Genomic DNA, 25,642 nt, shown 5'->3' with positions numbered 1-25,642 from the left:
TGATGTGAACAGTTTACAAAAGAACATATGTGAATGCTCACAGAGAACAAGAGAAGATATTTGATATCATTAGCTATAAAGTAAATACAAATTATATCACAAATAAAATAGCACTACACTGATTAAAATTTAAAAGTTGGACAATATCAAGACTGCAAGAATGTGAAACAACCAGAAATCTCTTACACTGCTTGGTGGACATGCAAAATCATACAACTACTTTGTAAAAGTTTGGGAGTTTCTTAACAGTTAAAAATACTCTACCATATTATCCTAAAACTTAACTCTTATGCATTTACCCAAGAGAAATGAAAACATAGGTCCACAAAAAACTTACACAGAAATGTTCATACAAGCTCTATTCACAATACCCCAAAACTAGAAACAACCCAAATGCCTGTCAAAAATTTAATAATGCCTGTAAATTTAATAAGTAGTTGTGATTGTGAAGTAGGATAAGGGGACAATTTGGGGAATGGAAATTTCTATATCTTCATAGGGTATTGGTTAAATGGATGAATACACTTGTCGAAACTTGGTGAATTGTACAATTAAAATGTGCACATTTAAAAATGAGTGTATTTATGACACCTTAATAAAGTTGATTAAAAAAATTTTCCCATAAATACTGCATGATCTAAAATAGTCAAATTCACAGAGGCAGGAAGTAGAATGCTGGTTCCCAGGGGCTGGTGAGAGGGAGAAATGCAGAGATATTACAAAGTTTTAGTTATGCAGGATGAATAAATTCTGGAGAACCAAGTAGAGCAATATGACTCTAATTAACAATATTACATTGCATACTTGAAATGTGGTAAAAGGGTAGATCTTAAATGATCTCACCATACATACACACACACACACACACACACACACTACATATATATATATATATATATGTAACTATGTGAGGTATGGAGCATGATGGATATGTGAATTAGCGTAATTGTGGTGATTATTTCACAATGTATACATATATCAAAACATCAAGTTGTATATCTTAGATACATACAACTTTGTCAATTATACCACAATGAAGATGAAAAACAGACACACAGATATAACACATTTATGAATATGAAGCTACCTTCTCTCCAAAACATAATCCTATCAGGGTTACTGAAAATGAAAACTGACCAGCTGATTCTAAAATAAATAGGGGAATATAAGGACCTTGTGACAGACTGTATTTCCCAGAGATGGCTAACAATATATCTATCCCATTCTACACATTCTTACAATTGTGACCTTGTTGAGCAGTAGAATCCATCCGGGTCACCTCTGTTCCTAAGTGGAACTTTGTATGACAGAAGTGACACCCGCTGACTTCTGAGGCTAGGTCATGGCTTTCTATTGTTGTCTTAGGACATGAGCTTTTAGATTCCACTGCCATACTGTAATGTAACAGTGCCCAGTGCTCACACAGGGCCAGTTAATGTGTATAATCCCATGAGTTAGTATGGAAACACTCAAGAATAACAGGCTTATGGCCAGAGTAAACAGAAAATTCTTGCCTCAATAGCAGAGAATGACTAGCCTAGACTGAACATTGGTTCAGCCAAATAAATTAAAAGTAAGACCAGGGCTTCCCTGGTGGTGAAGTGGTTGAGAGTCTGCCTGCCGATGCAGGGGAAGCGGGTTCGTGCCCCGGTCCAAGAGGATCCCACATGCAGCGGAGCAGCTGGGCCCGTGAGCCATGGTCTCTGAGCCTGCGCGTCCGGAGCCTGTGCTCCACAATGGGAGAGGCCGCAACAGTGAGAGGCCCGCATACCTCAAAAAAAGTAAGACTAGAAATAACCAAACTGTTTCCAAACAATTTTTCTGTGTGTGTAAGAACAAAACTCAATAATGCAAACATATAAAAATACAAAAATATTCAACACCAAACAACAGAACATTCACAAATATCTGGCATTCAGTGAAAAATTACTTGGCATGAGGGAGACAAGACAATATGACTCACAATAAGAAAAAAGTTAATTACAATCTACCCTGAATATGTGGAAAAGGACATTAAAACAATTAATGTAACAATATTCCCTATGTTCAAAACTTAGAAAGCCCAGAGATAAACCCACGCACCTATGGTCAACTAATCTATGACAAAGGAGGCAAGGATATACAATGGAGAAAAGACAGTCTCTTCAATAAGTGGTGCTGGGAAAACTGTACAGCTACATGTAAAAGAATGAAATTAGAACACTCCCTAACACCATACACAAAAATAAACTCAAAATGGATTAGATACCTAAATGTAAGACCAGACACTATAAAACTCTTAGAGGAAAACATAGGAAGAACACTCTTTGACATAAACCACAGCAAGATCTTTTTTGATCCACCTCCTAGAGTGATGGAAATAAAAACAAAAATAAACAAATGGGACCTAATGAAACTTAAAAGCTTTTGCACAGCAAAGGAAACCATAAACAACACGAAAAGACAACCCTCAAAATGGGAGAAAATATTTGCAAATGAATCAATGGGCAAAGGATTAATCTCCTAAATATATAAACAGCTCATTCAGGTCAATATTAAAGAAACAAACTACCCAATCCAAAAATGAGCACAAGACCTAAATAGACATTTCTCCAAAGAAGACATAGAGATGGCCAAGATGCACATGAAAAGCTGCTCAACATCACTAATTATTAGAGAAATGCAAATCAAAACTACAATGAGGTATCACCTCACACCAGTTAGAATGGGCATCATCAGAAAATCTACAAGCAACAAATGCTGGAGAGGGTGTGGAGGAAAGGGAACCCTCTTGCACTGTTGGTGGGAACGTAAATTGATACAGCCACTATGGAGAACAAGTATGGAGTTTTTAAAGTTTTTTTCCTTAAAAAACTAAAAATAGAATTACCATATGAACCAGCAATCCCACTACTGGGCATATACCCAGAGAAAACCATAATTCAAAAAGACACATGCACACCAATGTTCATTGCAGCACTGTTTACAATAGCCAGATCATGGAAGCAACCTAAATGCCCATCGACAGACAATGGATAAAGAAGATGTGGTACATATATACAATGGAATGTTACTCAGCCATAAAAAGGAATGAAATTGAGTCATTTGTAGAGACATGGATGGATCCACAGACTGTCATACAGAGGGAAGTAAGTCAGAAAGAGAAGAACAAATATCGTATATTAACGCATATATGTGGAACCCAGAAAAAGGGTACAGATGAACCAGTTTGCAGGGCAGAAATAGAGACACAGATGTAGAGAACAAACGTATGGACACCAAGCGGGGAAAGCAGTGGGGGGGTGGTGGTGGGGGGGTGATGAATTGGGAGATTGGGGTTGACACGTATACACTGATGTGTATAAAATGGATGACTAATAAGAACCTGCTGTATAAAAAAGTAAATAAATTTTTTTTAAAAACCCAAAAACTCAGTAATATAAAAATACAAAAATATTCAATGCCAAACAACAGAACATTCACAAATATCTGGCATTCAGTGAAAAATTACTTGGCATGAGGGAAACAAGACAATATGACTCATGATAAGAAAAAAAGTTAATTGCAAACTACCCTGAATAAGTGGAAAAGGACATTAAAACAATTAATGTAACAATATTCCCTATGTTCAAAACTTAAGATAACATATGGAAGATATAAAAAAAAATTTCATTCAGTCTTCTAGAGGTCAAAACCATGCTGTGTGTGATGAAAAACACTCTGGGTAGGATTACTGGTTGACATGATATTGTAGAAGGAAACATGACTAATCTTGAAGATACAGCCATAGAAACTACAGAGAATAAAACACACAGAAAACATTTTTAATGAAGAGATCAACAAAGAGCTGTGGCAAAATGTCAGTCAGGTTAATATGCTTTTAATTGGAATCCCTGGTGGAGAAGATGAGACTAATAGAAAAATTATTTGAATAAATAAGTAAAACTATTTTCCAAATTTGAGGAGCACTGAGTGTCCACAAATCCAAGAAAATGAAATATTCTTCAATAGCAAATTCACACCAGAAGAAATGTTAAATAAAATCCTTCAGGCCATACGAAGAGAACTGCAGGTGGAATTGGGTCTACACCAAGAGTGAAGACTAATGGAAAGGATAATTAGATGGGTAAATACATGTGATTTTTTTCTTATCATTTACATCCCCATAAAAGATAAACTGTTTAATAAACAGAACAATGTAGTGTGGGATCTGTGACACAGGTAAGCTTAACTGGGTGGATATCAACAATAGCGCAAAGGTCAGGAGAGAAGAAATGGAAGTATAATATTTTAAGATGCTTATACTTCATATGAAGTGGTATAATATTAATTAAAGGTAGACTGTGATAAATTAATGATACACACCATAAGCCTAAAATTACCACTAGAATAAAAACACACAGAGCTCTACCTAATAGGTCAACAAGGCAGATAAATGGAAGCACAAACACTATTCAATTAATTTAATTGAATGTAGAAAAAATGGGAAAAAAGGAGCAAAAAATAAGTTGGGGAAATAGAAAACAGTGAGATGATACACTTGAACCTGACAATGTGAGTAGTTACATAAAATTGGGTTTAAAGATGCCAATTACAAGGCAGATATTGTCAGACTGGACTTAAAATGCAAGATCAAACTGTATGTTGCCTAAATAAATACATCTTAAATATGAAGATATAAATTTAAAGTAAGGGGCTAGCAAAAGGCATAGCATTTGTACTGGCCAGTTTTATGTGTCAGTTTGGCTAAGCAATACTAGTTATTCAATTAAACACTAATCTAGGCATTGTTGTGCAGGTTATTTTGTAGATAAGATTAACATTTACAATCAGCTGACTTTAAGGGGATAATCTGGTAGGACTGATTTAATCTGTTGAACGGCCTAAGACAAGAACTGAGGGTCCCTTGAATAAGAAATTCTGCCTGTGGACTTCAGCTTCAGACTGCGGCCAAGAGTTTTTTGTCTACCCTTCCTGAAGACCTGCCCTATGAATTTTGGAATTATCTAGTTAGCTATCACAATTACATGAGCCAATTGCTTGCAATAAATCTCTCAGTATACATACATCCTACTGATTCTTTTCTCTGGTAGAACCCTGACTGATAAACCATGATAATACTAATAAAAATAAATCTGTAATTGGCAGTATTAATATTAGACAAAACAGAAGTCCGAGGAAAGATTATTACAAGGAACAAAAAATATCTCATAATGGTAGGGGCATGAATATAACCAGAAGGATATAGCATAAAAAATGTTTCAGTAAATTAAAAAGTATTCAAATCACACATATTCTCTCTGACAACTGAATTAAATTAGGTTTCAATAACAGAAAGATCTCAGGGTTTCCCTGGTGGTGCAGTGGTTGAGAGTCCGCCTGTCAATGCAGGGGACACGGGTTCATGCCCCGGTCCGGGAAGATCCCACATGCTGTGGAGCGGCTGGGCCCGTGAGCCATGGCCATTAAGCCTGCACATCTGGAGCAACGGGAGAGGCCACAACAGTGAGAGGCCCGCGCACCACAAAAAAAAAAAAAAAAAGAAAGATCTCTGAAAATTCCCATAACATCTGGAAATTAAACACCACAATTCTAAATAATCAATTGCTTGAAGAAGAAATCCAAAGAGAAATGAACATTATGAAGTGAATGGAAATGAAAATACAATATGTCAAAATTTGTGAGGTGCCACTAAGGCTAGGGAGAAGTTTATATCTTGACGGCCACAAATTATCAAAACATTACCCACTCCTCCTCAAAATAAAAACCTGAATAGCCGTATGTATTACAGAAATCGAATTTTTAGTACACACACACACACACACACAAAAACCCAAAAGACAAAAAACACTTCCCAACAAAGAAAACAAAATAAAAGGTGTACTCTGTCTTTGCCTTGCTGCTTATAGTAAAATGCAGGAGGAAAGAGATAAATTGATGATGGCACTGCTAAGCAAAAAGGAACCATCATCTGGTAATTAGAAACCTATCCAGATTTCAAAGAATGCTAAAATCAGGAAGTCCACTGTTAAAAAGCAAGATCTAGAGAGTAATGCAATGGCTGGATAAACTTTTGCTACCAAGACTACATATGTGATTCATAGGTCCACTCAACCATCCTGGAAGAAACCTGGAATTGAGATATGGAATTGCAGAAAAGTTCTGTGCCTCCACAAGAGGTGTCACTCTTGACTAACGATGTGAATACCCATGACATACACAGGAGAACTGCCAGGTTTTTAAGAATGTTTTACAGCAGAAACACTGCTAACTTGGACTAAAGGTAACAGAGACAGGACCAAATTAAAGGCAGTTTTTAGATTTCCAAAATTCTACAAGCAAGAAATGGGCTGGTAGAATTAATCATCTGCAAACATGTACTACCCTTGAATAAAAAAGGAATGACTCCCATGGAAAAGTACTGGGTCCAGTGGTAGACCAAGTCAGACCCACAGGCCTGAAAGAGGGGATAATGGAACTTCCATGGACTAGAATGTAGTGCCTCTGTGGGCCCAGTGGGCAGAGGATTGAGCTATAGAGGACTATTCTCAAGACTAGAAATATACTGGAATTTTCCCTTCTAAATTTCAAACTTGCTTGGGACCAGTGCCTCCTTTCTTTCTTCCAATTTCTCCCTTTATAATTATTAAATTATTAACTACCTGGACATAATTGATATTTATAAACTAATACACTCAACAACTACAGAATATACATTGTTTCCAATAAAATAACTATATATATGAATTAAATTAATAAGTAACATATTAAATCAGAACTCAATACAAAATGATACCTGAAAATCTCCAAAAAAAACTCACAATTTTTTTTGAGGAGGAAAAAAAGAAAAAAGGGAAAAGTGTCCTTTGGCAGTTGCATAGTGAAGTGAAAAATTAGCAAAGGGAAAAAAATTAAGATCCTGCAAGAAATAAAGAACTAACATCTGGAGGGCACAGAATCCCTCTCCAATTACTGAAACAAATTAATAAATAAATCTACTAGCAGAAAAGGACTAGAAATTTTGTAAGACATCCCAAATACCTTAAAAATGAATATAAAAAGACAAACATATCTGCACAGAATTATTTCAAAAAATGAGAAAAAGACCAAATTCACATCAACTGTGGAAGAGTTTCCTTCCAAAAAATAAAGCCCCAGCCCAGATGTTTTCATTGATGAATTCTATGACATTTTAAGTAAATCCTAATTTTTTAAAAAAACTAATTACTGGGCTTCCCTGGTGGCGCAGTGGTTGAGAGTCCGCCTGCCGATGCAGGGGACACGGGTTCGTGCTGCGGTCCGGGAAGATCCCACATGCCGCGGAGCGGCCGGAGCCTGTGCTCCGCAACGGGAGAAGCCACAACAGTGAGAGGCCCGCGTACCGCAAAAAAAAAACAAAAAACTAATTACTGTTTTTTTTCCCCCCCCAGAATACAGAGGAAGAGAGAACACTTGCCCAACTTGCTTTCTTAAGGCTGGCACATTCATAATACCAAACCTGAGAAAGAAATTATAACAAAATACATAATATAATAACACAGATCTTTAAAATATTAGCAAATTAAATCCAGCAGCATATAATAATGAAGTAGATTTGTTCAAAGACAGAGATTTTGGTGACTATACACAACCGAGTGTAAAATAGTTTTACACTTTGCAAAAATAGTTTGGAAAAGTCTCAAAACAAAGGGACTACTAAAACCTTCAGTAAAAACCAAACAAAAGCAGCAAACTCTGGGGAAGGGGCAGAATATAATTTCTAGAGTCACCACATTATATTATTCCAATGCTCAACTTAAAAGAATAATAATAATTTAAAAAAGCTCAGAAAAACATGGCCCATTACAGGAACATAGTAAGTTGACATATACAATGGAATATTGCTCAGCCATAAAAAGAAACGAAAGTGAGTTATTGGTAGTGAGGTGGATAGACCTAGAGTCTGTCATACAGAGTGAAGTAAGTCAGAAAGAGAAAGACAGAAACCAATCTTGAAGAAGCCCAGACATCAGGCTTATTAAAAAAAAGACTTTAAAATGACTACATTAAATATGTTCAAAGAGCTAAAGATGTAAAAAGAACAAAGAACATAAGGAAAATGGTGTATGAAGAAAATGAAAATAACAATAAAAGATGGAAATCACAAAAAAGGAAAGAGAAATGTTGGAGCTGAAACAACAGTAAATAAAATTAACTAGAGGGGTTGAACTTCATATTTGAGGCTGCACAAGAAAAAATCAGTGAATTTGAAAATAGGACAGTTGAAATTACAAAATCTAATTTGCAGAAAGAAAAATGGATGAAGAAAAGTAACTAGTGTCAAAGGGACTTGTGGGACACCAGTATGTACATTATGGGAATCCCAGAAGAAGAGAAAGAAAAATAAATAATGACCAAAAACTTGATGAAATACATGAATTGACAAATCCAAAAATACAAGTTCCAAGTAGGAAAAACTGAAAGAGACCCACACCAGCACACACATTACAAGCAAACTGTTGAAGACAAAGGCATAGAAAAATATTGAAAGCAGCAAGACAGAAGTAATTCATCATTTACATGAGGCCCTACATAAGACAATCAGCTAATTTCTCAACAGAAACCTTGTAGGCCGGAAGTGAGTAGGAAGATACATTTAAAGTGCTGGGAAAAAAAAAGTGTCAACTGAGAATTTTATATCCAGCAATAATATCCTTCAAAAAATTTTGGAGAAATTAAGCCATTCCAAGATAAAGAAAAGATGAGGGGGTTCATTACCACTAGATCTGTCCTAAAAGAAATGATAAAGGGAGTCCCTTCAAGGTACAAATGAAAGGATGCTAGACAGTAACTCAAAGTCAGACTTCATCCGACTTTATATCTTCATATGAAGATTTCTAGTAAAGGTAACACATAGTGAGTATAAATATCAGTATTACGGTAGTTTCAGGCTCTAACCACTATTTTTGTTTTCTACAGGATTTAAGAAACAAATGCATAAAAACAATTATAAATTATGTTATTGGGTACACAATATTAAAGATATAATTTAGAACATCAATAATTTAAGGGGGATGCAGAGTTGTAAAGGAGGAGAGTTTTTATATCTGAATGTAATTAAGTTGATAACCATTATAATTAGATTGTTATAATAGAATGTTATATTTCATTGCCACTGTAGCCACAGAGAAAAGAACTTTACTATATATACAAAGGAAATGAGAAGTGAATCAAAAAGTGTCATTATAAGAAATCAACTAAACAGAAAAGAATGCAGAAATGGAGGAAATAAGGAACAAAAAAGCTGTGAGAAATATAGAAAACAGAGAGAAAAATGACAGAAGTCCTTCCTTATAAGTAATAACTTTAAATGTTAGTGGATTAACATCTCCAATCAAAAGACAGATATTGGCAGAATGGATTAAAAGAAAAAAAAACATGATGCAACTGTTAACTACAAGAGACCCATTTAGTTCTAAAACACAAATAGGCTGAAAGTGAAAGAACAGAAAAAGATCTTACATGCAAGGATTAATTGAAAGATTAATCAAAAGAAAGCTGGGGTGGCCATACTACTGTCAGACAAAATTAACTTTTGGACAAAAATTGTTACGAGAACATTACATATCAATGATGGACAATTCAGTTCATCAAGAAGAGATAACAATTATAAACATATGTGCACCTCACCTAGAAACAGAGTCTCAAAATATATAAAGCAAACATTGAAAGAACTGAAGGGAAACAGAAAGCTATAAAATATTAGTGACTTCAGTAACCCACCTTTAATAATAACCATACAAAAAAATTAATAAGGAGATAGAGAGCTTAAACAACACTATAAACCTATTAGACCTAAGAGACATACAGAGAAGCCTCCACAAGAATAGCTAAATACACATTTTTATCAAGTGCACAGGGAACATTCTTCAGGACAGCTCATATGTTATGTAACAAAAAAAGTCTCAATAAACTTTAAGAAAATTGAAATAATACAAAGTGTCTTTTATGATTACAATATAATAAAGCTAGAAACCCGTACATTAAGGAATACTGGAAAGTACACAAATGTTTGGAAATCAAATAATATACTATTGAACAATTAATGAATCAATTGATAAACACAAGGGAAACAGATACTTGAGACAAATGAAAATGATGACACAATATGCTAAAGCTTATGGGATGCAGCGAAAGAAGTGCTAACTCTAAATACTTAGATCAAAAAAGGGAGATCTCAAATTATTAAACTGACTTCACTTAAGGAAGTAGGAAAAGTGGGACAAACTGACCACAAAGCCAACAGAATGATGGAAATAATAAAGATTAAAATTGAGGTAAAAAAAAAATATATATATATATATATATATATATATATGTATATAGGAAAGTAATAGAGAATATCAACAAAACCAAAAGCTGGTTTGTTGAAAACATCAAGAAAATTAACCACTTTAGCTACATTGGCAATGAATAAAAGAGAAAAGACTTAAAATACTAAAATAACAATATTAGTGAAAGCGGAGACATTACTACTGATTTTACACAAACAGCAATATAAAACTATACTATGAATAACTGTACACCAGTAAGTTGTATAACCTAAATGAAATGGACACATTTCTTTTTTTGGGGGGGGTTAGGATTTTTATTTTTCCTTTGATTTTCTTTTTTTGGGGGGAGTATAGTTGCTGGACACATTTCTAGAAACACATAATCTACCAAAATGACACATAAAGAAATAGAAAATCTGAATAAATGTGAAACTAGTAAGACATTAAATCAGTAATCAAAAACCTCCTCATAGAGAAAACCCAGAACCAGATGGCTTCACTTGTGAATTCTACTAAAATTTAAAGAAGTAACACAAATTATTTTTTCAAACTCATCCAGAAAGTCAGAGGAGTAGACACTTCCTAACTCATCCTATAAAGCCAGCCAGATGAGACACTACAAGAAAATTAGGCCAATATCCCTTATGAATACTAATACAAAAATCCTCAACAAAATATAAGAACATCAAATTTAGCAACATATTTAGAGGATTGTAAACTGTGACCGAGTGGGTTTTACTCCCAGAATGCAAGGATGATTCAACATACAAAACCTTGATCAATAAAATATACCACATTAACAGAATGAAATGTGGGGGAAAAAACATATGCTCATCTCAATTTACATAGAAAAAACATTTTTTCAATGTCAATACCCTTTTATAATAACAATAATCAACTACGTATGGAAGAAAACTCTCTAAACATGTTAAAGGCCATATACAAAGAACTCACAGCTAACATCATATTCAACGATGAAAGACTGAAAGTTTCCCCCTTAAGATAAGAACAATACGAATGTGCACATTTGCCACTTATATTCAACATTATCAGAAGTTCTTGACAGCGTAATTTGGTAAGAAAAATAAATGAATACAATTGAAAAAGAATAAAATTATTTCTGTTCAAAGATGTCATGATCTTATATGCATAAAATCCTCAACACTCTAAAAACCCTACTAAATCTAATAAACAAATTCTGCAAAATCACACCATGTGAAACCAATATGCTAAAATAGTTGTATATCTATAAATTAGCAATGAATAATCCAACATGGAAAAGAATAAAACAATTCATTTGCTATAGCATAACAAATAAAATGTTTAGCAATAACTTTAACCAAGGAGGCAGAAGATCTATTCACTGAAAACTACAAAACATTGCTGACAGAAATTAAAGGAAATGTAAATTTGGAAAGACATCCTGTGTTCATGGAAGACTTAATATTAAGATAAAAATACTACCTAAAGCAATCTACAAATTCAATGCAATCCCTATCAAGATCCCAAATGTATTTTTTTCTTTTCAGAAATAGAAAACCTCATCCTAAAATCCACATGGAACTCCAGGATCCACGAATAACCAGAAAAATCTTGAAAAAGAAAGATTTGGAGCAATCACATTTTTTGATTTCAAAACTGATTACAAAGCTACAGTAATCAAAACCGTGTGATATTAGCATAAACACAGACATACAGACCAATGGAACAGAAGAGAGGTCCCAGAAACAAACCCTCGTGTACACGGTCAACTGATGTCCAACATGGAGGCTAAGACTATTCCATGGGTAAAGGATAGTCATCTCAACAAATGGTGCTAGAAAACTGAATATCCACATGCAAATGAATAAAGTTGGAGCCTTATCATACATTATATACAAAAATCAACTCACAACGTCCCCACCACCAAATACCACCACACTGGGGATTAGGTTTTGGCATATGAATTTACGGGGGGTACAAATATTCAGCCTATAGCAATAAATTTGGTGAAAGTTAAAGAGGAATACTTTGTACTATTTTTCTGAAGTCCAACATTATATCAAAATAAGACGTTTAAAACAATCAATTACCTAGATATAAATCTAAGTAAAATATTTGTAAGACCTCTATAAGAACAATTACAATTGGGATACATTTAAATGAAGACTTAATGGGATATATTTTAATGAAGAAGCACATGTGCGTGCACGCGCGCACACGCACGCACACACACACATGTTCATGAATTGAAAGACTCAGTACTGGTAGGATGACAATTCTCCCAAATAGCATTGTAGATTCAGTGAAGTGGCGATCATAATCCAACAGCCATTTTTATAGAACTTGACAAGCTGATCCAAAAGTTTGAATGGAGAGGCAATGGATCTCATAACATTGGGTTTGCCAAAAAAGTTCGCTTGGGTTTTTCTGTAAGATGTTACAGACAAGCCCGAATGAACTTTCTGGCCAACCCAATACAAAAGGACATGCCTTATCAGAGACTGAGACTCATTAAAAGTTATAACTGTTTTTTTTTAATTGGAGTATAACTGTTTTACACTGTTGTGTTAGTTTCTACTAACATTGTTAGTACTTGTAGTACTAACTAATGTAGTAGTACATTGTTCTACTTCATTGTTAGTACAATGAAGTGAATCAGCTATATGTATACATGTATCCCCTCCCTCTTGGACCTCCCTCCCACCACCCTCCATCCCACCCACCTAGGTCATCACAGAGCACTGAGCTGCACTCCCTGTACTATACAGCTGGTTCCCACTAGCCATGTATTTTATACATGGTAGCATATTTATGTCAAACCTAATCTCCCAATTCATCCCACCCTCTCCTTTCCCCCATGTCCACACGTCTGTTCTCTACACCTGTGTTTCTATTCCTGCCCTGCAAATAGGTTCATCTGTACCATTTTTCTAGATTCCACATATATGCGTTAATATATGATATTTGTTTTTCTCTTTCTGACTTACTTCACTCTGTATGACAGAGTCTAGGTCCATCCACATCTCTACAAATGACCCAATTTAATTTCCTGTTATGTCTGAGTAATATTCCATTGTATATATGTACCACATCATCTTTATCCATTCATCTGTTGATGGGCATTCAGGTTGCTTCCATGACCTGGCTATTGTAAATAGTGCTGCAATGAACATTGGGGCGCATGTGATTTTTTGAATTATGATTTTCTCAGGGTATATGCCCAGTAGCGCGATTGCTGGGGATAGACGAACATATCAGTGGAACAAGAGTATTCAGAAACATATCTGCCTTTAGAGATACTTAAGTGTAGCACTGGATAAAGGATGAACTTCTCAATAAATCACACTGAGAAACTGGGCGTTCTACATGAAATAAAATCAGACTACAACTTCACATAATATAAAACAATTCAACTGGGATTTCAGTATATACCACCTACTCATGTTTAAACATAAGAACCACTCTATTCTTCCCTTTCCTCCTGCTTTTACATTCCATAAACACTTTTTCTTGATTGTGTCTTAAATATACTAAATCTACTTTCTATTGCTGTGGCCAGTAATCAGCTCTGAAGCATGTCCTTAGTCATGCCTTTGTATGTGTTTTCTCTCTGCTAGGAAAACTCGGTACACAAATCTCTGTATAATCTTCTCCCATTTATCATGCAGGGTTCAACTCAAGAGTCACTTTTTAAAACAAATTTATTTATTTATTTATTCATTTATATTTGGCTGAGCCGGGTCCTAATTGCGGCATGTGGGATCTTTTAGTTGCAGCATGCAGGATCTATAGTTGCGGCATGAGGGATCTTTTAGTTGTGGCATGCAGGATCTGTAGCTGCAGCATGTGAAATCCTAGTCGTGGCATGAGGGATCTAGTTCCCTGGCCAGGGATCGAACCCAGGCCCCCTGCATTGGGAGCATGGGGCCTTAGCCACTGGACCACCAGGGAAGTTCCAGGAGTCACTTTCTGAGTGAAGTCATCCTTGACAATCCAACTGATGGATCCCCTAGTTTCACCCTAGACACTCTCCATGGTAGTCTCCAATTGAACCCCAAACCTGGTCCATCACCCACCCTTCTCTGCCCTGCTCCCTCTCTTGGAGCTAACCTCTATGGACTCCATCACCCAGGTTCCCTTCCTTTGGGTCTGGCCACAGGAAGGCTCCATGAGAGGACAGCAGGACAGGACATTTATCTTCCTCTTGCCTCCTGCCAGTTTTATGGAGTGGCTGTCTCACTGTGCGCCTACAGCTCAGCTGGTGTCAGGCAGCCCTGCTTCCCCAGCTCTCACAGGCCACTGTTTCATTCTTCCCTCATCATTCTTCAAGCCTATGGATGGTAGCTGCTTCAAGATGCTGTAGTCCCAGGGCCTCAACATCCCTTATCCCTACCCAGACCTCTGACAGTGGCACTTTCATTCAATCCTATTCAAAATACTAGTGAGCAGATCTCCTGTTTACTGTTTAAATCCTGCCAGGTACACTAGGGTGCATCATATCACCTTGTTTAATGCTTGTTATTGTGCCTATCATCATATGCAATGACTTTATTCACCTGTTTGTTTACAAGCTGCTTGCCCAGACAAAATATAAACACCAGAGGAGCAACTTGTTCATGTCTCTCATCAATGTATCCCCAGTGCCAGACACTTAGTAAGCATGCTATGTGTTGCTGAATTCTAACACATTTCCTGGAGGAATAAAATATAAAAAATGACATCAGTGTTACAATAAAGGGTTAGTTGCTCAAGATAAGGAAGATTTGGCTTACAAAGCATATAATAAGTTACCCTATGAAGCCAGGGTTTTATTATTGTAGGTTTTAAAATAATGAGGTGATTACACTTGGAATTTACAAGTATAATCGGAAGCAATGTGAGCTATGGACTGAAAAGGAGAAAAAGTAAAGGGATACCAGTTAGGAAAAGACTAATCATTCCAGGCACAAGAAAATGGAATCCAAATTAAGATGACTACAGTGGTGATGAAGACAAGCAGATGAATTTGGGTGAAAGATCTAAACAAGAATTTAACTGTAGGAAGGCAGTGGGGGAGAGAGAAGGGAATGAGCAGTTATAAAGTGCTATGGATGGCTGTCCAGTTAACAAGCTCTGTGTGGCAGGCAGACCTGTGAAATCTCCCAGATAAAGATGTCAGTCTAAGCAGAACACAGCAGGGTGAGAGATACAGTCTTTACACGGCTATAAAATTTTGCTTTTTAATTTTTGAAAAGTCATGCTCAGAATCAATTAGAGGACATTCAAAAATGTCTGTAGGGCTTCCCTGGTGGCGCAGTGGTTGAGAGTCCGCCTGCCGATGCAGGGGACACGGGTTCGTGCCCCGGTCGGGGAGGATCCCACATGCCGCGGAGCGGCTGAGCCCGTGAGCCATGGCCGCTGAGCCTGCGCCTCCAGAGCCTGTGCTCCACAACGGGAGAGGCCACAACAGTGAGAGGCCCGCGTACCGCAAAAAAAAAAAAAAGTCTGTAGTTACACATACATTGTGAGAGAGGTTAAGATACTATGAACGTTTTGAACTGTTAAAATAACACACCAAAAATGTGAAAACTCAAAATGCCCATTATTTAAGATTAGTACTCACATTTCTGTAAATTTATACAAGGAAATACTCAAAAAATAAAAGCTGGTTAAGTATTCTTGTAAATAACATTTACTATAATAATAAAAATAGGAAATAATCTAAATTCCAACATAAACAAAATGTTTAAACATAATTCCTACAATTAGTTGGCCATTTTTAACAAACAAAAGTAATAAGAAGACAGTAGAGTAATATGGAATGATATTTACAACTTAATGGTTAACAGAAAAAAAATTATAATTTCATTATTCCCACTGAACCATTTATTGATAGCTCTGTTAAAATTATAAATTTATGAAGACAAAAATCAGGTGATACTATACACAAATTATAAATTTGAAGTATTAGAGAAAGAAAGCACTTCTTATTTTTCCTTAGCGTGCCTTTAGTGTTGTTAACAATGGTGTTCAAGCTTTAAGGGAAAATTTTAATTTTTTACCTTTTTATTATGAAATCTAACACATGGAAAAAATAAGACATAAATGTACAATATAATGAATGTTTGCATAGAAAACCTGTCTAGAAACAATTGAGGCCATAACATAGAAATCTGCCACCTTTTAACACTCTGCCTATGTCCCACCCACTCACACTCCTTCCCATCCACAAATCAGCACTAGTCTTCTTCTGTGTCATGGTGATAATTTCCTTGGATTGCACTATAGTTTTAGCTTTTAGCATTCACAAATAAATCTCTATAAAACAGAGTTTAGCTATGCCTAAATTACATGGATTCCATTGTCCTTAGCTTCTTTTCCACAAGTTATATTTATAAAATATATTCATGTGGTTGTAATTCCCATTCACCAATTATAGCCATTCCATTGTATGAATACATCACTGTTTATTTGTACATTTTACTATGAATAGACGTTTAGGTTGTCTCTAGTTTGGGACTATGAGAAAATATGCTGAGAGGAAATCTCCCTGAGAGTCAAATGCTAGATCATAGAGTATGTGCATCGTCATGTTTACAATAATACCAAACTGCTGCCCAAGGGGCAAGATTTATACTCACTCAGGCAGTGTATGCTGCTCCGAGACTCCACATTTTTTTGAACACCTAGTGTATTGAGACTATGTATTTTTTGCCCACCTGATAGTTGCGTAGTAGGAGCTCATTTTGTTTTTAATTTACATTTCCCTGATTACAAAAAGGTTGAACATATTTTCATGGATCCATTGACCATTTGGAATTACTCTTTTGTGAATTACTTGTTAAAATCTTTTCCCATTTTTCAAAATTGTTTTGTCTTTTTAAAAAATGTTTTCTATGGGTTCTTTATATATCCTAGTCTTTTGTTGGGTATATCCATTATAAATAATTTTCCCATTCTGTAGATTATCTTTTCTCTCTTTGCAGTGTCTTTTGATAAACATAAGCACTCAAATTTTATGTAGACAAAAACGTTTTTTATTAAAGTTAGTGATTTTTGTGTGTTTTTCTGGAAATCTTTTTCTGATACTGAAGACACGATATTTTCTTGTTATATTCTAAAACATTTACAGTTCTTTATGTATATATGTCTGTAATACATCTGGAAGTGAATTTTTAGCTGGGTCCAATCTTAATTTTTTCTATATGGCTTTATATGCCAGTGTTACCTGACAATTATTGTTTTATGTATTTCAGACCTATGTTAAATCCTCACAGATTTAGAAATATTTTATTTTCACCTTTTCTTGTTAGACCTACCCTTTCATCATTACTTAATGCCTCTCTGTATAACTAGTAAGACTTCTTGCCTTAAAGTCTGCTTTGTTGACAGCACATTTTTTTGGTCCTTAGATGTAAAACTAAAACAAGAGTTCATGGTTGCATGTCTGAGCAGGATAAATTTTTAGAGTCTAAAATACCTTATTAAAAACAACTGTATCTACTGAACAATTCACTTTCACTGTAAAATTAAATTACAAAAGTACACTTTATTAATAAAATTATCTCAAGATGCTTAACCTATAACCTAATTATTTCTAACTACTAACACAGACACTATATCACCATGAAAGAGCTCCTTGCTTAAGTTTCCTGGGACTCCCCAAAGCTTTGGATGTGCAACAGAAAACCTTACTTATAAAGAAAGCAACAGAAAACAACAGTGCTGCATAAACTATTAGTGAGCTATACATTCATCCATAACAGTCAATGAAAAACAGTGTGCTGCCTCATTAGGAGGAAAGGCGTCCTATCTAGGTATCACTTTATCAACACCAATACTCAAGAGACTCAAACTTTCATGTCCATCAAATCACCTAGGATGCTTATAAACGTAAATGTGTGGCTCCCACACCTTGGATATATTTTTGAGAAGGTCTTCAGGTAACTTTGAGACAGTGCCATAGTTTAAAGAGGAAGAAGAAGGAGGAGTGGGATATTATGTCAAAAAAAGAATGTCATTTGATGAGCTTAAATAGGAATAAAATAAAAAGGAAAGCAAAATACATAGTCTTACAGAAATAATAGAAACTACAGAAATTACACAGTAAAACATATTTTAGAATCTGTGTTTTAAAAAATTCTATCAGAAACAATATAATATTCTAGCTGGTCTTTGGTTGCAGTATCTTTATGATATAATTTATGAAATTATGAGGCATCTATAATTCACAAATTAGAACTTTTTCATTATTCAGTGTCAAAATGATTGACAAAATGATGCATATAGTAAGAATGATAATGTGTAAAGAAGTACTTTCAGTGAAAATCAATTTAAAATGCTAAATTAACTAGAAATGAGAAAAATAATACAGGTAGAAATGTTAAGTCTCTAGGTTTATAAGCAAACGATCTTTATCTGTGATCTAGACATAAAGATTAAATGAGTAAAGATATCCAAAAAACAAGAAAACATCACCGTTTACTTTACCAACTGCTGAGAAAGTAAATAAACTTCCCTCACATAATAGACATGCTTATTCAATCTTTGCTGAACATAAACTTGGTGTGTTTTCATTTTGGAAGTTAAGTCACTTTACAAAGTATCTCATATGTTTTATGTGCTTCTATCTAGTATTCCATTTCACACTTGAATGGGTAAGTTCATTTAATATGTTAATTTTGTCTTATAACTATTGTTATATTTTATAGTGCCTACCAATTTGGAGAATGATATAAATGTTTTTTGGGTAGTATGTGCTCTTTAAAATTTTTAAAGTAATAGCCTTCTGTAATATAGACTGTATTAATCACTGTAAAAATTCTGTAAAAATGACTGTATATGATGGGGACCTGAAGGTCACATTATATTTAATGAGTTCTGTGCAAAAAAGGAGCTCAGTCTCGCTTAAGTAATCGAACAGAGATGATAATAGCATAAAGGTAATTCTAAATTAAAATATTTATTTACCACAGAACAACACAAAATGAGATACAGCAAATCAATACTTGATAAGTGTACTGAGCAATGATAATGATCCCATAAAATTCAAAAAATAAATGTTATTTCTCTCCTCTACGCAAAGATATGACTCTTATTGCCACATTAAATTTGAACTCTCCCACTTTGCTTTCAAAGCCTGTCATTCCCCACAGCTCTTCTGATACTAATCCTCTAGTCCCAGTCAAGCAAAATTCCCCCAGAAATCTGACACTCAGTCATGCCCTTGCTTGGGTGGTACTTGCTAAGCCTGTATCTTCAAAGTCTTACCTCAAGTCTCAAATCACTCAGAAAGCCTTTTTTTCAATTATATTAATCCTATATAGAGATTCATCCTATCTCTAACTTAGTTTGCTTTATATAATCTCCTTTCCGTTCTCTTCCCTGTAGTTTGGTGGTCTCTTGTTCTCTAATTGTTTCCTGGATGCATCTCCTGTATCTCTAAGCTCTGTGGGCCAAGACATATATTTGGGAGAGCAAAGCAGTATTTCAGGGGCAGAAAATATTTTGGAGATTTATACAACAGTTTCATTATATACTTCCCATGGTGTTTGTTGTCAGGAGTAAAAGAGTTGCTTAATGAACTTGATCAAATAGTACAGCATATAATAATGCTGAATGTTATAATTACATGGTAAAATTAGAGTACCTGAAAATTGGGTTTATCTGAACTTTTATACATGCAAAAAAACTCCAATGATGAAATTATTATTCATAATAATTTCATTATGATGAAACCTATCATTTCAACTGAAAGAGCTATGTTTATTTCAAAATTCTTAGAATTAATAAGATGCAACTATTTAAATTTTTAAGTTTGTCTTAAGGCTTTATTGACAGGCAATATAAATGCATTTAATAGACAGCTAAACTACTAAGTTTTGGTTTCACTGTTTGGCATCACCAGGCTTTTCTTCATCATTTTCTGTGCTCTAGCGTGATATGCGTAATCACAGATTATCAAAACAGTCACAAGGTTGGCATTTGTAAGTGATTTATTTGTTAAATTTGTATTGTATTTCCTGAGATAAATTTTCAGTACATTTTGTCAAATTTCATATCCTTAAACAAAACCAATATTATGAAAAAGTAAAGCAAAATCTAACCAAGTTAAATAAAGCAAAGCAAAAATAATATTTAGTGTTCTACCATATGAAAAGGTTTTTAATCTAACATAAGATAGTAGAAAAGAGGGAAGAACAGAGAAGACTCAAACAATGGCACTAATGTAGTGATATTTATGTTGGGAAGTCTTTCAAGACTGAAGGTTAATTGGCTCACTCCACAGCTGCAGATGGAAATTCTGAGACTGTGAGTCCACGTTCTCATCCTAAACAGCCTCTATAGACGGTCCTATAATGAGCACAAAGATGGGGAAGCCAGATAGATGCTCAGATCCTTTAGTGCTAGGATCAACGGTCAGAAGGAACAACTGGTAATAAAGCAACTCATATACTTACTTTTAAAAAAAGTGAAAAAGTTACCTAATCCAGACTATACAAATGTAAACTCTTCAAAAATTGATTCTAAAAGAAATATATTTTGGCTGTTAAGTAACTCTAGGTGTCTCATAACTAGTATTTGTGCTTCCTCCCAGACAACTGCCTAACACCCCAACCCCTCTTTACTCTAGTAGTAAAACAAGGCCAGAATTAAGTTGACCTTTTTCTTTTAAATCTTCAGATTGACATAGTCTTTTCAAACACACTATTTCAAACCTAAATGATAGTAAAAATAAGTGATAGACATTCACTTAGGCATAATGAAGACAAGTGAATTTTCATACATATAAACCATAAAATCATAGTTCATTACATACCACAGCACTCAGGACATTTTGGGTGTTTCAGGGTATTCACTCCATACCCTGGGAAGCAGCGATTAATCCAAACCATTTGGAGAGTACCCTCAATGTAGTATATCTCAGGCAACGGCTCTGCACGTCTGCCCAGAACTTCCACTTGTTGATTAAAAAATCTCTCTATGAGAATTTTAGCCTAAAATAGAAATAAAGTATGAAAAAATTATCACATAAATGTAATTTTAGAACAAATAAGGATGCTTATGTATTTAGAAGCAGGGGAAACAAATTCTCAAGGTCCTTATTTTTTCTTGAATTCATAGGATATAAATAACACCTGTAAAACTGAAAAGATATCACCTATAAACCTCAAATATTTCTAAAAGTACTTCCATATACAACACAAAGAAAATATTTCAATATATAACCAAACTTTTTGGTCCCTTTGGTTTTGAATAATATATGGATGGGCATAAGAGCAAAACAAGACAGCTCTCTGAAATTAAATGTACTTTCAGAAGGGTACTCTAACAATTAAATGTTCTTAAAGAAATGTACTTTAAGAATCTTTAAGAAGCATATCCTGAGACATCTGCTCCACTCTTTACATAAAGAAAAATTAGGTTTAAAGATAGCATGCAGCACATGTTAGAACTTATAGCTCTGTTTCAAAAATCAAATTTACAAAATAATTAAGGCATAATTCTGACCTATAATTAATTACCTTTTTACGTGTAGTAATTATTCTGGCTTGACTCCGAAAAGTAACAAGAGGCTTATACTTTTCAGTGGCTGGTAAGCCTTACCTGGTAAAGCATGAGGTATGGTCATGAGTTCACACCCTCTACAAGCTAGTTAGTTCTGCTCAGTTCTCCTATGCTCACCTGCACCTCTCATGTAGTCAGAAGCAGGGGTAAATGAAATTGTGCTCATCTATAACCACGAATGGTGCATCTCAATCTACTGACTTCTCCAGGTACCTTACAAATTACATCCCTCTGATGAAAATTTCTATAAATAATTGTAAAAGTGTTTTTCAATATACTGCATTCAACTCATTCTATTACTGAATTACTATATTTTTACAGCCTAAATGGTTTTCTTGTACTTTTAATAAATTCTGTCAAATTTACTGCTATTTACAATTTTGGTTAAGGAAGTGCTTATGAATTAATTAGCTACAAATCTGGTATCCAATTAACTATATTTAAATGCAAGACTACAAATAAAAGTATCAGGAGACATGATCATAATCACTTGGCTTCCTGACACCCTATGCAGGAAAAAGAAAGAAAAAAAAAAAACAATGAAACTATACCTCGCAAAACCTGACAAGAACAAAAATTATCATGTAAATCAGATTCTTCTTTCCTGTTTTCTTTCTAAGAAGGAGAATGAGGATAAATCTCTTATTTGATAAAAATGGAAAGAAGGCAAGAAATTATTTGAATCATTGACTAAATATTTTTTTTAAATAATGAGTATGTTGATGGTTGACATGGGGTTAATTATTTGTACCAAAGAAAGTGTGAAACTGAAGAATTCTCTGAATTGGGTAAAGATTAAAGATTTTAAAGTAAAAATTTTTGGACAAATTTGGATGACATAAGAACAAATCATAATTATAGAAATTCTTCATAATCACCTGAATCACCTTAATCACAAAGAATTAATACAACTGAATAAACATCAGATTGCCTGGCCCAAGCTACTCCTCCCTTCACCCACCCATCCCCAAATTTTATAGACTTATTAAGCATATATGAAAGGAATATGTTCTATAATTATTGGTTATTGATTACAAGACTAGAACAAGAAATCATTACCACTTCAACAATAAGCAGTTTGTAAACTATATAAACTTCTGCGTGGAGAAGCTGAACAGCTTACTTTAAATACCATAACCTGCTCAACAGATCATGCCACATTAGGTACTGAAAAAGGCAACTAGAAAGGCTTAATAGTGCTCTACATTAGTCCAGTAAGCAATGAGAGTCCTAGGATAGGCAAAAAAATGGCATACATTATACACAACCAGAGATGAATTGGAGCTCCAGTATCCATGAGGGGAGAATTCATTATGTACCAGGTGTTATGGACAATACACTTTTAAGATGGAGTCTGTTGGAAAACTTTGGTTAACAGCTATATTTGGGGAATCTCTTTGGAAAATGACTATAGTCATCAAATGGGGCTGGAATTAAAAAGCAAAAAACAAAACCCCAAAAAACAAAAAAGGAGAGGCTTCCAGTATCTTGGATGAAATGGAAAGAATTGTGAATTTGCATAGAAAAGACTGGTGATCTCAGTGCTCAGTGAGCAAATGAGAGGTAGGGTGTCCAGATCTTACAGGAAAATGTCCCAATGAAGAACTGTCAAAAAAGTTTAAAACAAAAACACAAAGTTGTCCTTCTCGTGGTAGGAACATCAGCATGGATGATGTACACTCACTCACATCAGTAAAACAGGCAGAGAACTATGAGATAAAGCTCAGTTTCAAAGCAGCGCCAAAGGGAAGAGGAAGAAAGTAAAGGGTTATATAATAGTTTGAATTCTATGAAAGTTGGAATCCACTGCTAAGAAGAATAATGAATCCCAGAACTTTAGAATAAAGAAAAATTTAACTTTGCAATGTAGTCTACTTCAGTCCTGAAGCAAAAGACAAAAGAATCGACTCTTCACTCAGCATTGTCACTGAAATGGTAGTTGCTCCACAAGAAATGAAACCTGTATTAGAAAACCAGAATTTTTAGAAGAAAGATTAAAGATAAATTATAATTTAGCTTTTGAAATTATTAGAGATTTAAACTGTCACATTAAAGTTCTTTAAAGTAGTATATTTCTAATTGAAAAAAGCAAGCAGATAAGATAGGAGTGAGAGGAGAGAAATGACATTTAAAAATACAGAAAAAGATTTCACATTTCCAACCATTTGGTGCACTAGATAGTCTGAAAAATCACCCTGCTAAAAATCACCTAACTGAACATAACACAGCAGATATTGTGTACCTATATTTCAACAATAAGAGAGGAAGAAAAAAGTAGAAAGGAAAAAAGGAAGACAGGGAAAGACAGAAAGAAAGAGAAAAAGTTGCTAAAAACGAAAATTAAAAACCTAATATTAGCTGAGTCCCTATTTCATTTCATGTCAATCTGAGTATTCCAGAGTGTTATAATTTAACAAACAAAAGAGCTAAGGAAAAAAGGCTTAAAGCTGTTAAAAACAAACAAAATAAACAACCAAGAAAGACTCTAAGTAAAACAGTGGAACAGGAAAAGAAATTCAATTACAAAAGGGAAATAAGGGCTTCCCTGGTGGCGCAGTGGTTGGGAGTCCGCCTGCCGATGCAGGGGACGCGGGTTTGTGCCCCGGTCCGGGAGGATCTCACGTGCCGCGCAGCGGCTGGGCCCGTGAGCCATGGCCGCTGGGCCTGCGCGTCCGGAGCCTGTGCTCCGCAACGGGAGAGGCCACAGCGGTGAGGCCCGCGTACCGCAAAAAACCAAAAAAACAAAACAAAACAAAAGGGAAATAACAAGAAAGACTCTCAATAGGGTAGGGAGGGGCAGCAGGAGGGGGTGATGGAGTGGAGGGATGGGGGAAAGCAAAACTCCTCAGTGAATTCCTACATGATGGTTTGCTTTCAAAGTGGGTGTGGGGTTTTGTTGTACTTTCTGTGTGGTACAAGATCCCCAAGTCAGAAATTAACATAAAAATTTGGCTTTGATTGAGAACAACCATGGAACATTAGGCAAAAGCAAACATAGTAACTTTACAGAAAAACACACACAACCTAAGCCAAAGGGGCTACATCTACTGATACAGGACTGACAAACATGTCTTATCAGCCAGAATTATGAAGCAGAGGATGAACTAAGAAACAACGGTGGGGTCAACAAACTGCCAAATTAGACCATCAAGAAATTCAGATAATGGAGCTCCAGGGACCTAAAATAGCAAAAAATGATATGAAGTATCCTTAGAACACATGAAGACATAAAAGTGGTATGAAAACACAGGAAAGGAAATTTATATCACAATAAAAGAGAAAGTATATTTGAAAAATTACCTACTTAAATTACAATTAATGAAGGCAGTAAAAAATGTAGTGAAATTAAAAACTCAGTGGACAGACTGAACATCAGATTAGGCCCTGCTGGAGCCAGAACAATTAAATGCAATAAATAATTGAAGAAATTACTCAGAATGGGCTTCCCTGGTGGCACAGTGGTTGAGAGTCTGCCTGCCGATGCAGGGGACGTGGGTTCATGCCCCGGTCTGGGAAGATCCCACATGCCACTGAGCGGCTAGGCCTGTGAGCCATGGCTGCTGAGTTTGTGCGTCCAGAGCCTGTGCTCTGCAGCGGGAAAGGCCACACAGTGAGAGGCCCATGTACCGCAAAAAAAAAAAAAAATTACTCAGAATGAAGAACATATTTAAAAAAAGAAAAAAAAGTAAGGGAGAGGTGGAGAAATAAATGAGATAACCTGAAACATACTAAATGGGAGTTCAAGAGAAGCAAATGGGGCAACAGGTACTTTTCAAAGGTGTTCTGGCAGAAAAAATTTCCAGAACTGATCAAAGTAATGA

At 35.2% G+C, this 25,642-nt stretch overlaps 1 protein-coding gene across 1 annotated transcript in view; it reads right to left on the bottom strand.

Moving 5' to 3' along the window:
• Positions 1-25,642, bottom strand: part of ZPBP (zona pellucida binding protein) — a 102,458-nt gene that overhangs the window by 16,500 nt on the left and 60,316 nt on the right. Inside the window, exon 7 of the mRNA XM_030871344.2 lies at positions 21,073-21,250. Within this exon, the coding sequence (XP_030727204.1) occupies positions 21,073-21,250 (178 nt within the window). The remainder of the gene's footprint in view (positions 1-21,072; positions 21,251-25,642) is intronic.

The sequence above is a fragment of the Globicephala melas genome, chromosome 9 (assembly GCF_963455315.2).
Source record: "Globicephala melas chromosome 9, mGloMel1.2, whole genome shotgun sequence".
Lineage (NCBI taxonomy): Eukaryota > Metazoa > Chordata > Mammalia > Artiodactyla > Delphinidae > Globicephala > Globicephala melas.
The sequence above is the reverse complement of the archived record's forward strand: the minus strand, read 5'-3'. Positions and strand labels throughout refer to the sequence as shown.